Genomic DNA, 16,504 nt, shown 5'->3' on the forward strand with positions numbered 1-16,504 from the left:
TTCTTCTTCAAAAGAAAGAGAAGAAAAAAAGTGGGGAGAATACACTCCCATTCTTCATCAAAAATTCATTTAGCAAGTTCTCTTGCGCAGGTGCTTGAACCTTCGGGAGGTCTTTAACATATTCTTCAGCCTGGACATAGTTAGTGCAAAAGACATTCTTCTGATCTGGCATAAATATTTTAAACATGGCTGGATATCGAAGAACAAAATTCTAGCCTTTATCATAAAAAGCCTTCTTAACCGGGTTAAACTTGTTTCTTTTCTTCAGTAGAGCTTGACTCACATCCAGATAAACAAAATCTTATCCCTTTCGTAGTTCAAAGGTCCACATTCTTTAGCTCTTCTAATCACTAAACCAAGTATCTTCTCATTATATCGATAATTTAAAAATCTGATCAAAATAGAATGGGGACTCTGGTTCGGACCTGGTTTTCGTCTAAGAGTTCTATGGGCCTCTCAAATCAAAATCTTCTCTCAAAATTCTTTGGTCCAAATATTTCTGGTATTCATTCCTGAAAAAATTCAAATTCTATAATATCAGCCTTCTCAAGCAATTTTTCACTCATAGAAACCAAAGTAGAAACTGAATCTTCATTTAACATTTTCTCTTTCTGCAATACGTTGAACTTCTTGAATTTTTTCTTCAAATTTATCAACAATTTGTGGACATTATTTATCAATTTAGTCAAATCAATTCTAACTTGTTTTAACTCTACAGTTAAAAATTTAACATGGTTTTCCTTTGCATCTGAAAGTTTATCAATTTTAATCTCAAATTTGTCCATTTTCTTTTTAAAAGTCTTTTCCTTGCCTTTAAATCCTTCTTCCTCTGTACTTGTCTCTTCTTCTTCACTTGCAGAGTTAACCAGATAACCATTTACAGAACAAAAACAGCCCATGCCAAACATTTTCTACCACCTAGTTCCACTGACCTGCATTCGTCCCACAACTCTCCTATCCATAAACTTTTCCTTGAATATTAACATCGATCTCGCTCCTACATCCTCGGTCAGAAGTTCATTCCATGCCCCCACCACCCTCTGCGTGAATAAATTCCCCCTTATCTTTTTCTCCTTTTACTCTCAATCCATGTCCTCTTGTTTGAATCTCCCCCACTCTAAATGGAAAAAGATTATTCACATTGACTCTTTCTTTCCCCCTTATAATTTTGAATATCTCTATCAAATCACCCCTCAACTTTCTATGCTCCGGGGAATAAACTTCCAGCCTGCTCAACCTTTCCTTTTAACTCAAACCCTGAAACCCCAGCAACATTCTCATAAACCTCCTCTGCACTCTTTCTATACAGTTTATATCCTTCCTGCAATTCGGTGACCAAAACTGCATACAATATTCCAAATTTAGTCTCACCAATGTCTTGTACAAGTTTAGCATAACATCCCAACCCTTGTGTTCCACACTCTCGATATATAAAAGTCAACATACTAAATGCCTTCTTCACTACCCTCTCCACATGTGATTCAACTTTCAGGGAATTATGTACCATGACCCCTAATTTCCTTTGTCCGACCAAAATGTATTACCTCACATTTATCAGTGTTAAACTTTATCTGCCATCTTTCAGCCCACTCTTCTAACTGCCCCCTGCAAGCTGTGATAATCTTCCTCACTGTCCACACCACCAAACTTTGAAAATATATAAGTTGTTATACTCATCGGCCACGTTGAAAAAAATCTTTCTTCTTCAGTAACTGGAATGCTGGACTGGCCCTTTAAGAACTGTGGAGATTTTTTTTAGCTTTTTCCATCTACAATGTGCATACGTGACTTCTCGTGCATGCACGGTATAGTTTTGCTTCATCCAGTGGTGCCATCTTTGTGGAGAGCCACAGGGATGGCTCCAGAAGACAATCCCTCACCAGGGCTGTCTCCAGCAGCTGCAGGATGAACTTCGACAGCCTGCTTCATTGACAAGTTAGGCCCAAATTCTTTCTCCTTTCTGTGTTCACTTTTTTCTTTTGGTGTGGTTGTTAGTTTTACTTTCTTCAGAGACATTTTTTCTTGATAGTAAAACACTTCAAAATAGTTTTAACTTTTCTTAAAAAGTACTTTTTTGTTAAATCCCTAGGGAGTTGATAGGGTGCGTGGTTTTCCCCATGACAGCAATATGATGCCCCCTTAGGACCACCATCTTGTGCATGAGTTCAGAGGGGTTCCTGTCTCCCAGGCCCTGCATGCTCAGGATTTGAACGGGTCGCTCATGACGGCTGAGTTGCAGGGAATCGAGGAGGAAACATCAGAATTTCTAGGACTTGTACTCCATGGGAGGATTCTCCATGAAGGAGCTTATTGTTGCTGCAGTGGCAATGTCCAGGGCAATGATGATGTGCCAGAACTTGGTGTCCTCCGAGACAATGCCTCTGATGTGAAACCTGGACTTGGCCAGCTGCCGACAGTTCCTGGGCTGATTTGTCCTGAAGGGGGGCATATGCACGCCCACCATGTTGGTCGCCGCTGCTGTGACTGTAGTGGTAGCAGTATCCTGCATCTTCTCGCGGTCAAAAAATGTTGGAACTGTTTGGGTCACCGCTGTAGTGCTGTGCATCGGGGATTGAACACTTCGGCGATGCTTCCGCCGGCCTCCGGAAACGATGTCAGTGTGTCGTGGCATCACTCCTTGGCCTGCTGTGCACCACCCGGAAGCGGGGAGTTCCCTTAGGCAACACATGGCATCAACCGTGGGCTTCTCCTCAGGAATGAAGGGAGACACACGCCATCTTGAGTCAGCCGACTGGTGTGGTGATTCAGCCACACAGTCGCTCGGCCCTCTACAAGATCTTTAATACATCTTCTCTTTTCATCTGCGAGTTCTTGGATCACCTTACAAGTCCCTCACTTCCATCTTGGATCCCCCTAATTAGATCACACTTGTTATATTGCATACAGTTCTGGGTCCCTCATTACAAGAAAGTTTGCAGTGATTGGAGATTTACCACGATGTTGCCAGGATTGGACAAAGTGCCTTTTAAGGCAAGGTTAACAGAGCAATGGCACGAAGATGGAGAGGTGACTTAATGGAGGTCTGCAAGATTAGAAGGAGGATAGATGGGGGCCAGCCAGCACTTTTTCTACAGGGCGACAGTAACAAACAGCAGTGGATATCTGATTAGGGTGAAGGGAGGAATCAGGTGTGTTTTTTTTAACCCAGAGCGTAGCTGGTGCCTGGAATGCATCACGAGGCATGGTGGTAGAGGCTGGCACAATAGGAACATTCTAAACACATAGACAGGGATATTCTACAAGAGTAATGGGGGTGGTGGGTGTGAAGCACAGAAGATTTAAATTGCTAAGCAGGTTTATATGACTGGCACAACATCATGGGCCAAAGGGCTTGTACTGTGCCGAAACGTTCTTGGTTCTGTCAATCATCGAGATTATTTTAAAAAGATAAGCTAGTGTGGGGTCCATATTCCAGTCATCCTGTGAGGCTGAATTTAGTTAATGGGCATATGATGTCATTGGAATTTAACTGAATTCACTGCAGAGTCCTTGCCTATAAACAGATGATGGGGCAACTTGGACAAGGAGAACTCTAAACACAGCCATTGGAGTGACCCCGCAAACTGGACAGGAAACCGTTCAATGAGAGACCAATGGGAACTTTATTTCATGGTTTAAGAAGAAGTTAATTTCCAATGTGAACATTTAAGAACAATGCAATCAAAGATATTCAGATCAACTGTCCCATATTTCTTGCTGGTCCTCAAATTTCTTGATACAATTTATAAGGTTATCCCTATATGCTCAAACACCTTTATCATTACAAATCCTTACAATATGTACAAATCAAATTGAAATTAAATAACTTTGTGTTAAAATTAGCACTGCCCTCTTTGATTATTCTTTAATACTCTCCATTACAATTAACTTCTGGAGTAAATTCCTCTAATCTGAAATATCAATCATTTTGTTCTATCCTGTTCGATTACAAAGCAATGAGAACCACATTATACATTTGGACTATGTCAAGGAGCACAACATTACTGCATTTACCTAAACCATTCAAATATGGTTTAATCACCCCAGAAAATATAATGCAATTAACTCTAAAGTATGAGGTTCTCCTAAAATCTATATGTTATTAATCTTTGGCAACATTGTTCAGTGAGCTAATGGTATTTACCATGAGATTATAATGAAAATAGTAGTGGATTATATTCTGTAATTCTTATTAGATTTTGCACCAATTAGCAATGTCTGTCACATCATGTTTCAGTTCCCCCCATTGTTATACATTGTTGAAGTATGTTTAAAGAGATACTCTAAATCCAAGAGATACCAGAAGCAGGGATAAAGTGAATTCTCTGGGTCTTTCTGCAAGGGGAGATGATTCTAGAACTAGAGAACAGAGGTTTAAGGGGTGTAATGGAGGATTAAAACCATGTACCCAGATGCTTTTTGCTTATGTGGAACTGACGACACTGGGTCCACACGCAGGTCACCTTACTTTCAGAACTAGCAGATGTAATTAAACTCAGCCATGGGGACTTATCTGAAGATACACTTTGAAATGGAATTCCACTGTGAGGCCCAGGGAAAGCAGTTGTCAAATGCAACACTCTGAAATTGACGAATTGGTCACAACCTGTCTTGCTCGAGAAGTTTTAATAAGTCTTTGTATCTACGAGATAAACCAGGAAATCATAACATCCTGGTTCCATAATAATTAATCTTCTAAATTGTAGAATATAATGTTCAATTTTGATTTTGACTGACAAATATTAGAAGGAGTAGGCGCATGATTAATTGTTTTTGGGGTATATAAGCCTGTGGTCCTGCTGCTGAAGTTTAGACTCTCCGAGGGGTGGGAACACCCCTTGTCAAGAAGGAAGAACAGCCAGAGTCCGAGCAATGTCCCGGTCGGGGGAGGTGGAGAAGCTGCTACCAGCGCCCTGACAACCTACTACAAGTGTGCAGTCGTTGCCTCGCTTCGGCAGTTGGGACCAGTCCAAGCGTTGATAAGTATAGTTGGGAAGGGCTTGCACATTGTAGTGTGAAATCAGCTTTTGAATTAGTAATAAACATTTGTATAAACTGAACTGCTCTTGGTGGGTGTGTCTATTTTCTTTCGGTAGCTCAAACACTGTGACCAATCTAAAATGAACAAAATGAGAGGTATAAGTTTACCCAAGACAAGGGGAGAGTGGCAAGATTTGAGAGGTTCCTGAGGAACAGCCATGTCCAGAACGAGCTGACGGAGGAAGCGGGTATGATTTGGAGATTCAAAATCTAAAGATAGGAAGGGATCAGGAACACGTGTTCAAAATGCAGGCAAATGGAACTTGCCAGAACACCAACCAGGTCAGCATGGATGAGTTAAGCCAAAAGGCCTATTCCAAGATGTTAGTCTCTATGACTCTATAAATATGAATCTATGCTACAAACAGCTCCATAATATGAGATATTATTTCAATTGACATATGCCCACATCATTCACTAACACTGATCATCCTGACACTATTGAATATGCTACTGCGACTAAGCCTCAGGTGCAATGTGAGGAATTGGATGTGTGAGGTGGCCCTTGCCAACAGCAAGATCTTTGTTATTACTGCAGCTGGATTTGTTTCCTCATTTATAGACGGTCATCGCTGATGATTTCTGCTTGCCATATGTGGGAAGTCAGGCCGTGAACTTGAGGCTGAAATTCCTCCACCAGGTTTTTCAACTTCAACCAGGGATCTGTTCAGACCAAGGCCTTGTGCCCTTTTCAGATATGTTATCATTCGGGGTGCTGGCAAGTTTGGAATGGGGAGGTTGTTATGGGATGGAGTTGAGTAGACATATCAAGGACAGTCACAAGCATGAAGATGTAAAGTTGCTCAATGTTTTTCTTTTCCCAACCAACATTCACTGTGTCCGTCCTTGAACAACTCTCCTCAATTCTCGTCACTTGTCCCGATGACTTTTGAATATATAGATCTTCAATATTTTTGAGAAGGCAGTGAGTTATAACCACTTTAGCATGCTTCCCACCTCGTTTCCCATCCTTTTACATCTCAGGATTTCTGTTGGTCCCTCAGTTGCCTCAAGTGCGTTTTTTTCATGTTCAGGCCTAGTGGAATTTCCAACCTAGACCTGACATTTGTGGTAGATCAGATACTCAATATTTGATCTTCAGTTTATACTCAATCTGAATTCACTGGGTGTCTAAAACAATCCATTGTTGTTCTTTTTCATAGTCCAGTAAACACGGCAGCGCTGTGTCAGCCGTGGTGAATGGAGATTGAGCTTCAGCTCCAACTCGAGTTTCTCAACATTATGTCATTATAGTTTCCAATTTATCCTTTGAAGAAATCAGTGCTGCAGATGATTGTGGAATTCTGCAGTCCAGTGGCTAGAAAAAATCTTGGGTTCCATGACATGTACGGGGCATTCTGTTGACCTCTGTATCAGTAGTACGATCCAAAAGTTGGAACCAAGAGCACAACAACCTTGTCTGATATTTTCAGATACTCAGTGGTCTGCATGAAGCAATCATTTTCAGACTATAGTTCTGTTCTGGTTGCCTCATTATAGGAAGGATGTCGATGCTTTGGAGAGGGTGCAGAGATTTTCCAGGATGTTGCCTAGATCAGAGAACATGCCTTATGAAGCAAGGTTGATAGCTTGGCCTTTTCTCTTGAACAACTAAGTGTGAGAATTGGGTTAATAGCGATTCATTCAATTTTAAGGGGGAAAGATTAAGGGGAACAATCTGCACCTTTTCCTGAGACAAAAACAGCAAATACCAGAGGACACCTGTTCTCGTGAGTGGAGGAAAGTATCAGGGAGATGCCAGAGGCATGTGTTTTTACTCAGTGAGTAGAATGCATCACGGGCTCTGGTGGTGAAGGCTGCTACAATGGGGATATTTAAGTCTGATTAGGGTCAGAAAAAATACAGGGTTATGGGTGGCGGAAGAAAGATTAGATGTCATGGTGTAAGTTTACACAGGGAGAACACGGTGTGTGGGCTGTAGGGCCTGTACTGTTCTGCAATGTTCTATGTACTCAGTCAGGTGACACACAGGACAGCTCACCATATTTTCCCCAACATTTGTCGATCAGAAATGTTTCCTCTGGGTATTTATCTAATTGTTTCCACTCTGAAGGTTGGTTTGTGCACATTGTTTACCATAGTTGGAAATGTAGCAATGGTGACTGAGTTTGAAAAAAAATTCTGGAACAGGGAAATTATTGAATGTCCTGGGGATGTGGGAACTTCCCTTTCATCATTTTAAACTAAAAGAGTTTTAAACTAAAAGAGGAAGTACTGAGTATACTTAGAATCTGTGAAAATGAATAGTTAATATTTCAGTCCAATGTACATTGATAAGAATTCACATCTCCAGCATTTCCAGTTTTTAACTTCGATTTCCAGCATTTGCAATTTTTCAATGTTTAATTTCTTGTGGAATTTCTAATGATTTTCAGGAACTCGGTTAACTGAATCTTTAATACATGGATCATATTAACTGGTGGCAAATGCTGCAGTAACCATTCTCTGTGCATTCTCTGTGAGCTCATCCAGAACTTTGTTCAACAAACTGTATGTAAGAGCGAATGACGACGTTGCTCCGAAGATGGATCCAATAACAGGTACAAAATTAAGAACTACCTCTGCAACTGAAATTCCAACAAAAGTGGAACCCACAACTATTCTTTTTATAAATTCCTTATTTATTTCACCCATCAGAGGAGTTTTCACTTCTGCTTTCAGAAATTCCACTGGCTTTCCTGTGATGTTGGCCAGTCTTTGAAGAGAAGCATCATCCAGACCAAGATATGTGCGGAATTCTATGATTCCTGTGACCAATATCCCAAGGTCACAGGCAAAGGACAATCCAGGAACTGGCACTGCTCCAACTCCTCCTGAAAGTGTTGCTAACATCCAGATGCGCTTCTTCAGCTGATCTCGCTTCTGGGCCAAAACCTTTACCGTTGTGTTTGGAAGTGATTTTACGAAAACATCTTTCTTTATATCATTAAGGTTATTCGCCAAAGTTTCATTCAATGTTGGAAAATCATATTCTCTTGTTTGATAACTTGAAACCAGGAAAACTGCCGGTTGTGAAATCCCTGCTTTTTCCAAGTTGTAGACAGAATTATCCCTGATTTTCTCCAGCTCTGTCTCTTTGTCAACAATGCCAGATTGGACATGAAATGAATTTTCGATTTTAGATCGCACAAAGTATAATTTCTTCTCCAGCAGGTTAATCTCTTTAGCAAGGATTGTGTCATGTTCTTTGAACCGATCACCTGAGAGAAGAATAAAAAAATCGTACTTTTGAAAGTTCATTTCGGACAAATACTTCTTCGCAGGATATTTTACCGTCCCAACTCCTGGCAGATCCCAGAAGTAAACTTCAGGAAAGCTGGGATGTTGGTATTTTGTTGGTTTCATCGTGGTTTCCACGTTCCCGATTTCAGCAGCTCCCTCATCAGTGTTTTTGAGCCCTCTCATCGCGTTGATGAAAGTGGATTTCCCTGTGCCCGATTCTCCGGTCACTGCAATGTGAAGTTCGGTGTTATTTAAAGCATTTATTTTCTCCTGGATCAGAGGCATTATCGCTTCCAGCCCACCCGAGTTATAAGAAGACTGCAGTCTTTCCACATCTTCGGCAAGAAAGAATGGAGCTCGCAAAGTTTGATCCATCTTCTCCCTATTAAAGGAAATTAAAATGTTATAATCCCACTATTTCTCCAGTTTCCTTCCTTCAGTGGGACTATCATGTGAAATTCTGACAAAGCAGAAATACCTGAGGGAGGGATTCCACACGAACATGGTCAGGAAGATGCATGTGACCAAGGACCATCTCCCTCACGAAGGTCACCAGCCCTTGTCTGTTATCCCTACTCATGAAATACAAAGCCACTCCTGACCTTTGTGGGGCTCCCTGCACCTCAATGTGGAACGTGCTTTCTCTCTGAAAAGGTTCATCACACAGGGATAGGGTATTCAGTCATGAATTTGTTCCCAATTATTCTGAACTGTGACACCTGTAGCTCTAGACACCTCAATCAGAGAAACTACCTCTCTTCATTTAACATTTAAGTCATACAAGAATTTAGGTACATCTGAATGACACGTCTAATTCCTGCTGAACTCTAGTGAAGCAACATATTCTACTCTCTCCTCCTATCATTTGCCCACTGCCCGAGGAATCTGCCTGGGGAGGTTTCACCGCACACTCCATGAAACTGTTCTCAGGTGATCAGACTGAACTTGTGCTTGGTATCTATGGGCTCGTCGCACAAGGTTTCCATTTCATTGATGGGAGGCATGATCACCCTTCCCAGGGTAACTCCTCTTTCAGCAATCAGACTTCCTGATGTTTGAATCATAAATATCATATCTAATATGTTCAGAAACATACAGTTGGAACCCAGCAGGCATTTAGCATTCCAGGCATCAAAAGTAATGTTGCTCATTACTTTTGGGAGAGTGGGGCACAGGATATGGATGGCCAGCAGTAGTGGGGTGGGCGTTGGGGGTGGGGGGGGGGCTGGTGCACACACCAGATCTTCCCACACACCAAGATTTAGCATTAATGAAAGGTGTGACCACAGTCATGGGGTTGTATTATATACAACCCAATAATCAGCAAGAATTGGAGGAGGGAGATCGCAAAAGGTGCAGGAAAATCAGGCAACTCGCTCTGTGGACAGGGCTTCAAACTAATAGGGGGTGGGTTCAACAGATTGGAGAAGGATGGATGAAGTGAAAGAGAAAAGTAGATAAATTAAAAGCAAAAGTTACAAAAGCAACAAGGAAGAGCTGAGTGGATAAAAATCACATGGAAAAAAAGGCAAAGATGACCAGATTTTAAAAACAGAATGGGTTCAAGGGCACGTTATCTAAATGCCCACAGTTTTCAGAACAAGGTCAGTGAACCTGTAATTACATCAGTACAAAGGGCTAGGACTTAGTGGCCACTACAAAAACGTGGTTGCAGGGGTGGAGCTCATTGGGAATTAAATATCCAAGGATATCAGGTAATAAGAAAGGACAAGCCGGAAGGTAAGGGAGGAGGATCGTGCTGATATTTAAGGATGAGGACAATAGTGAGAGATGATACAAGATCGAAGAGCATAATATTATTGAATGCATCTGGGTAGAAATCAGGAATAGTAAAGTGAAGAAAAATCACTGCTGGGAATTGTGGAGAAATGGTTTTGTTTCAAGCATTAAATGTCTTTAATTAATATGAACTTGGATGTTATTGACCTTGAGATGGGAATATAAGTATCGGTCCGGTTTTGGTGTTTGTTAAACTTTGCTTGCATGCGTTCAGTATTCTCTATTGCTCAGATGAGATTTACTCGCTATACTGGCTTATAACTAAAGTAAAGAGTACTGTTGGAAAAGATGACTAATCATCAATCATCAATCATGTAGATTCCTTTTACCTTTTAAACTAAAGTTAAACAGGATATTACATGGTAAACTGACAATTGTGAAGATCATGCGCATTGGAAGACTGGAATGGTTCTTAGATCTCACTTGTGTCTCTGTGATTTGGCTAACTTTCTTATCCTTCTCATTGGGATGAACTACATTATACCATTCAATTAATTACAGCAGGAAAATCAATTGCGGAGTCAAAGAGGGTTCATTACATTTTTTTAAGCTGGCCACTATTTTTTCTTGTGACCTTCATGCAAGGATGGGCTGGGGTATGGGTGGAGGGTTCATTTGGGTTTGTATGGAACAAGGTCACATTCAATAATTTACTTTCCTTTGTTGCGTGGTATCGTGGGGGTTCTGGACTGTGGTCTTGGGGGTGACGAGGAAGCATGACCCTGAGATTTCATCTAGTTTGTTGTATCTTAAAATTCATTGTTAAAGTTAGGACCTATTAAAATAATCTCATGGAAGGTGAAGGGACTTAATGGGCCCATAAAGCAAAGAAGGAGTTTAGCGGCACAATAAACATTTGGAGGCAAATATTACATACTTCCAAGAAACACATATTCAAAAGACAGATAAAGACAGACCAATTATTAAATGGAAGGGTCAATGTTATCACTCAACCTCTGAAGCCAAAATTGGGGGCGTCTCCATTTTAATACAACCATTTATCCTGCATAGATAAAATGGGGTGTTACATTAATCTACCGGTGGTTTTAGCCAATATTTATGCTCCAAATCTGGATGACCCAGCATTATTTGAAAAGGTTTTTGATCTTTACCTGATCTTTCTCAATACTCACTAATTTTAGCTGGAGATTTTAATTGTTGTTTGAACACAATTTTAGACCATTCTTCGAAAAGACTAATCTCCCAACAATTAGCATTAACAATACACTCCTTATCTAATGTGGAGGTATCTGAGGTCCTACCTCTAGAGACTACTCTTTTTTCTCAACGATTCATAAAGCCTATACCAGCAATGATTAATTTTTAAATAGTCAGCCAGCTAATTAACTTGGTTAAAGCTTATATCAAAGAACAGTCATCTCAGATCATACTCCAGTCTCTCTAAGTTTGGAATTCCAAAATTCTCTGAATTTAAAAAAGAATGGTGGCTTAATACTCTATTATTTAATAATAAGGGCTTTTTTACTTTTTTTTTAAAGAGAACTAAATTCATTTTTTTTTAAAAATCTCTATTAAACCCCAGGTGTTTCAAATTTAGTGGTCCAGGATATTATGAAAGCCTACGTACGTGGCCAAATCATTTCTTATACAGGGCTCAGGAAGAAAGATTAGATTTGATTATCCAATTAACCAAATTGATTTAAACCTTGCCCACAAGAGACTTGGAACTATTCAGAAGAAAAACTGAACTAAAATCTAAATTTGACATTCTTTCTACACACCCGCTTGAACAACGGATTTTAAGATCTAAAGGCCAATTTTATTTTCATGGAGAGAAAGCTGCTAAACTGTTGGCTAACCAATTGAAATCCGTGTCAACTAATAAGCAAATGTATCATCTCCTTGATCATCTACTGATCAATACAAAATAAATAATATTTTTAAAGATTTCTACATGAATTTCATATTCCTCTGAATTTAATAACAAAAATGATTTAATGAATGAATTTTTAGACTATTTAAATATACCAAAAATTTCTCAGGAAAATAAAGAATGTCTCGAAGCTTTAATTTCACAAGAGGAATTGCAGTCAAGTAAAGCTCCATGACTGGATGTTTATCCAGGTGAGTTTTACAAAACTTTTTTCTAAACAATTATTCCCACATTTGAACTTGGTATTAAACGACTCTTTCAGAGAAGGAAAATTACCTCCTTCTTTTAATGAATCAGCTATTTTTGTGATTTTAAAATTAGGCATAATGTCACAAAAATCAAGATTTCTTTTGAGCAGACTTAGGGCCCACATACAGCTCATTTCCATCATTTGACCAATTACAATGAATGTCACTGGCCATGCGTGTTCAGATCCCCTGAGGCCACTTGTTCGAATTTAACACAATATGAATTTTAACCTTGATTGTTGTGCCTTTGAGTTGTTTTTTCTTTTTTCTTTTCATTTTTTCATTCTCATCTCTTCCAATCTTGTATCTATAACCATTTATTATATTAAGAATTAAGTCATGTTGCTACTGTACCATATGTTATTATTTGTAAATCTGCAAAGGTTTCATTGCAATTGATTTACTGCTTTTTTGTTTGTTTTTTTCTGATAAAACTCAGTAAAAAAAAAATGTTTTTTTAAAGAAAAGGAAGTTGTCAACACTCCACCCAATAATAACTTTACAGTGTCACAGGCAATGAACCAAGAAACATCGGGGTCTTTAACATGCTCATAGGTTGGTTGATCTGCTTGGTTACACCAACCATGGTGAGGACATTTGGGGGAATTCCTTCATATAGGGAGAAGAACAAGTATCAAGGGTTATTAATGAAGTTAAATGGAATTTGATTATTACTTACATATAGGGAGTGTGGAACGAGCTGCCAGCTGAAGTGGTGAATTCACTATCAATTTTAACGTCGAAGTAAAATTTGGACAGATTCGTGGATGGGAGGGGTATAAAAGATATGTAATGAGTGTAGGTTAGTGGGTCTAGGCAGGGTAATGGTTCGGCCGTCTGGAAGGATTGAAGGGTGTGTTTCTGTGCTGTAGTGCCCTATGGTTTTATAACTCTCAATCATGGCAAAATATTGTCAACATTTCTGTCTCCAGAATGATTTGCTGCATATTATCTTTCTCCTGAACTTTCTCTCATTCAAGCACTTGGTCCGAGGGTTTGTTCATGAGGAATATTTGATGGCTCTGTAACTGAACTTGCTGGTGTTTAGTGGAGGAAGGGGAATATCTCATAAAACCTGCTGAACATAGAAAGGACAGGATAGAGTGGATGTGGACAGGATGTTTCCAGCAATGGGAGAATCTAGAACCAGAGTGCAATATTCAGAATAAAAGGAGGTCCCTTTAGAACAGAGATGATGAGAATTTTTTCAGCCAGACAATGATAAATCTGTCGAATTCATTGCCACATAGTCGTGGAGGTCAGGTCACTGGGTAGATTTAAAATGGGGGGTGACATGTTATTGATGAGCAAGAGTATTGTGACAAAATATGTTACAATTTATAGATATGTTTTTTGGACATAAATTGTGTAGGTGGGGGGCATGGCAAGATGGCGTAGAGATCAGATGTGTAATCCCTGCCCTCTCTGGTCAGACTTTTAAATTCCTGTTTTTTAACCCTTTATTTTTAATTTTAAAACTTAAATTTTTAGTTTGATATTTTGGTGAGCCATTATGGCTTCTTCAGTTACAAAAGAAAATACAGTTTCGAAGTGCACAAGAATTGGGCCTAAACATCTTGGAACAGCCTCGGATCAGTTTTCAGCTATCCCCAAGTTTCAACAATCGCTGGTGGAAACAAAAGCAAAGGTAACAGTTACTCACCAGTCTCAAGATGGTGCTGGTTCGACCCGTTCTGCGGAGGAAGGAGCGCGCTCCCGAGATGTCGGGCATGAGCCTGAAGGCTTGCTACAAAGAACTCTCCCATTGGAAGAGACAGGAGTGCGGAGGAAGAAGATTCCGACGGAAGACAAGCAGTCTGCAGCGACTATGCGCTTGGGTGGCGCTGTTAATTACGGAGAACTCTGTAATTTTATTTAAAAATGATCTGTGGGGGGATAGCAGCAATGACCTCCTGAGGAAGTCGGGGGGTTGTCGTTGGGTGTCCAAACTCACAGTAAAACAACTAGAATGCTACCTTTTGAAGAGCAACAAGAAGAGGACTTACCTTACTCTACTGCTGTGCGGGAAATGGAAGAAGAGCTGGAAGAAACTGAATTACAAATTATGGAACCAGATCCTGTAATTCAAACCGCACTTCAGCTTGTTTATATGATGTTTGAAGGTATTGCTTCCTATTTGGATGTTATTAATGATCAATTGAACCAGGTAGTTCAAATGAATACTGATATAATTTCAGACTTAAATGTGGTTAAGGCAGAAGTTGAAGAAAACCGGGAAAACTTCAAAAAATTTGAAGTTTCTTTTTCTGAATGTAAACAACAGGTACAATCCAAGAAACAATAGTAAAGGTGGAAAATTCAGTTAAAGATCTAAGAGCCTGGGAAAAAGAGTTAATAAAAAAATGGACTATTTGGAAAATCAAAGCAGAAGAAATAATGTGAAAATTGTGGGTTTGCCAGAAGGTATAGAAGGTCAAGATCCTGTCAAATTTTTTAAAAATTGGATTCCCCAGATGTTGGGGGAAGAGTCCTTTCCTGACAGACTGGTATTAGAAAGAGCACATAGAGCTTTAAGAAGACCACCTTTATCTGGTCAGCCGCCAAGAGCTGTGATTGTTCGTTGTTTGAATTGTTTGGATAGAGAGACAATTCTTCGACTTGCAGTTCAAAATGCAAGACAAAGGCAAGCTCCAATGATGGTTCAGAATAGTAGAGTTCTCTTCAATCCAGATTTGAGTCAAGATATCATCTGACGCCGACATGAATTTAATCCAGTTAAAGATGTTTTATGGCATAAAGGTTACAAATTTGATTTTTGTTATCCTGCTGTGTTGAAAGTATTTTATGGAAAATATCAGTCTCAATTCTTTAGAGTGAGTATGAGGCAATGGTTTTTGTTAATTTGTTACCAGATGTCAGAGGACAAAGAAGAAGTCCACCATTATCTCCCAAAAGAAAACCTGATAGACTTGGAAATGGACAAAATGGCAGGAATGGAAAGAGTTTATCTACTCTTGAAATGAGTTCACCATCTGGACTGGAATCTCAAGGCCGAATTTTTTTTGTAATATGTTAGTATCTCTGACTGTCTGGCTGGGGAGGAGGCGATTACACTAATTTCTTTGTTAGTCATCAGTCACTAGTGGGTAATCCACACCCAAGTTTTATAGGGAGTTACTACCTTTTGGTAGTTTTTTTTAATTCTCTCTTATTAACGAATATTATTTTCATTTGGAGGGCCTAATTTGAGGGTATGTATAAAAAAATTCTTTTATTTCTTTGTTATTATTAAGTTTGTGACTATTTTTGGTATTTAGCAACTGTATTAGATTGAAATTTGAAATTTGCTACCTTTAATGTTCAGGGATTAAATAACCCGATCAAGCGTAAGCGAGTTTTGGCTTACATTAAAAAGATGAAGATTGATATTGCTTTTTTATAGGAGATGCATTTGAATGAAAAAGAAAGTATGAAAATGAAGAGGGTTTGGGTTGGACATGTTTTTTCTTCTTCTTTTAATTCCAAAGCTAGGGGAGTAGCAATTTTGATACATAAACAAAATATTATATTTTGAATTACAATCAATAGAAATAAATGCAGGACATATTCTTAAGTTGAATTGTAAGATTTTTAATGAATTTTGGACTTTACTTAACATTTATGCACCAAATGTGGATGATGAAGCATTTATTTCAGATGCATTTCTGCTTCAGGGACAAGCTAATGAAAATGTTCTGGTTGGAGGAGATTTTAATTGTGTTTTGGAACCTTTATTAGATAAATCTCCAAAAAATGTTTTAAAATCTAAAATGGCAATTCAAATTCGAGCTTTGATGAAAGATTTTAATTTAGTAGACATTTGGCGACATCTTAACCCAACAGAGAAGGATTTCTCTTTTTGTTCATTTAGACGTGAATCCTTTTCCAGAATTGATTTTTTTTTTTTTTTTTTTTTAGTATCGGCACATTTACAGGGGAAAATATTACAAGCAGAATATAAAAGTAGGGTAATTTCAGATCATTCTTTGTTGTATTTTACTTATGAGAGTTCTGAGAAAGTTCGTGCAGCTTATCGTTGGAGATTTAATATGATGTTAAAAAAAAATTGAATTTTTTAAAAAACAAATTAATCTTTTTCTGGAAGAAAATGTTAATTTTGTTCAGAGTAAATTTATATTGTGGGATGCTATGAAAGCTTATTTGAGAGGTCAAATAATTAGTTATACCTCTAAGATTAAAAATAATTATCTCACCGAGAGTCTTGAATTAAAGAAATAGATTGATGAATTAGAAAAGGAATTTCAGAGAGATGCGACAG

The 16,504-nt window shown here is 38.9% G+C and overlaps 1 protein-coding gene across 7 annotated transcripts in view; it reads right to left on the minus strand.

Annotated features, from left to right (window-relative positions):
* LOC138740708 (interferon-inducible GTPase 5-like) overlaps positions 1 to 16,504 on the minus strand; it is a 49,511-nt gene that overhangs the window by 18,109 nt on the left and 14,898 nt on the right. For 3 of the 7 annotated variants that reach the window (XM_069893762.1, XM_069893758.1, XM_069893759.1), the window contains one exon: positions 3,600 to 8,665. The exons of 2 other annotated variants lie outside the window; for them this stretch is intronic. In XM_069893762.1, coding sequence (XP_069749863.1) covers positions 7,474 to 8,658 — 1,185 coding nt within the window. In that variant the 5' untranslated portion in view covers positions 8,659 to 8,665 and the 3' untranslated portion in view covers positions 3,600 to 7,473. Of the gene's footprint in view, positions 1 to 3,599; positions 8,666 to 8,761; positions 9,596 to 12,456; positions 12,533 to 16,504 lie in introns of those variants that run through there. 2 more of the 7 variants (XM_069893761.1, XM_069893757.1) reach the window with 2 other exon arrangements.

Source organism: Narcine bancroftii, chromosome 8 (assembly GCF_036971445.1).
Source record: "Narcine bancroftii isolate sNarBan1 chromosome 8, sNarBan1.hap1, whole genome shotgun sequence".
Lineage (NCBI taxonomy): Eukaryota > Metazoa > Chordata > Chondrichthyes > Torpediniformes > Narcinidae > Narcine > Narcine bancroftii.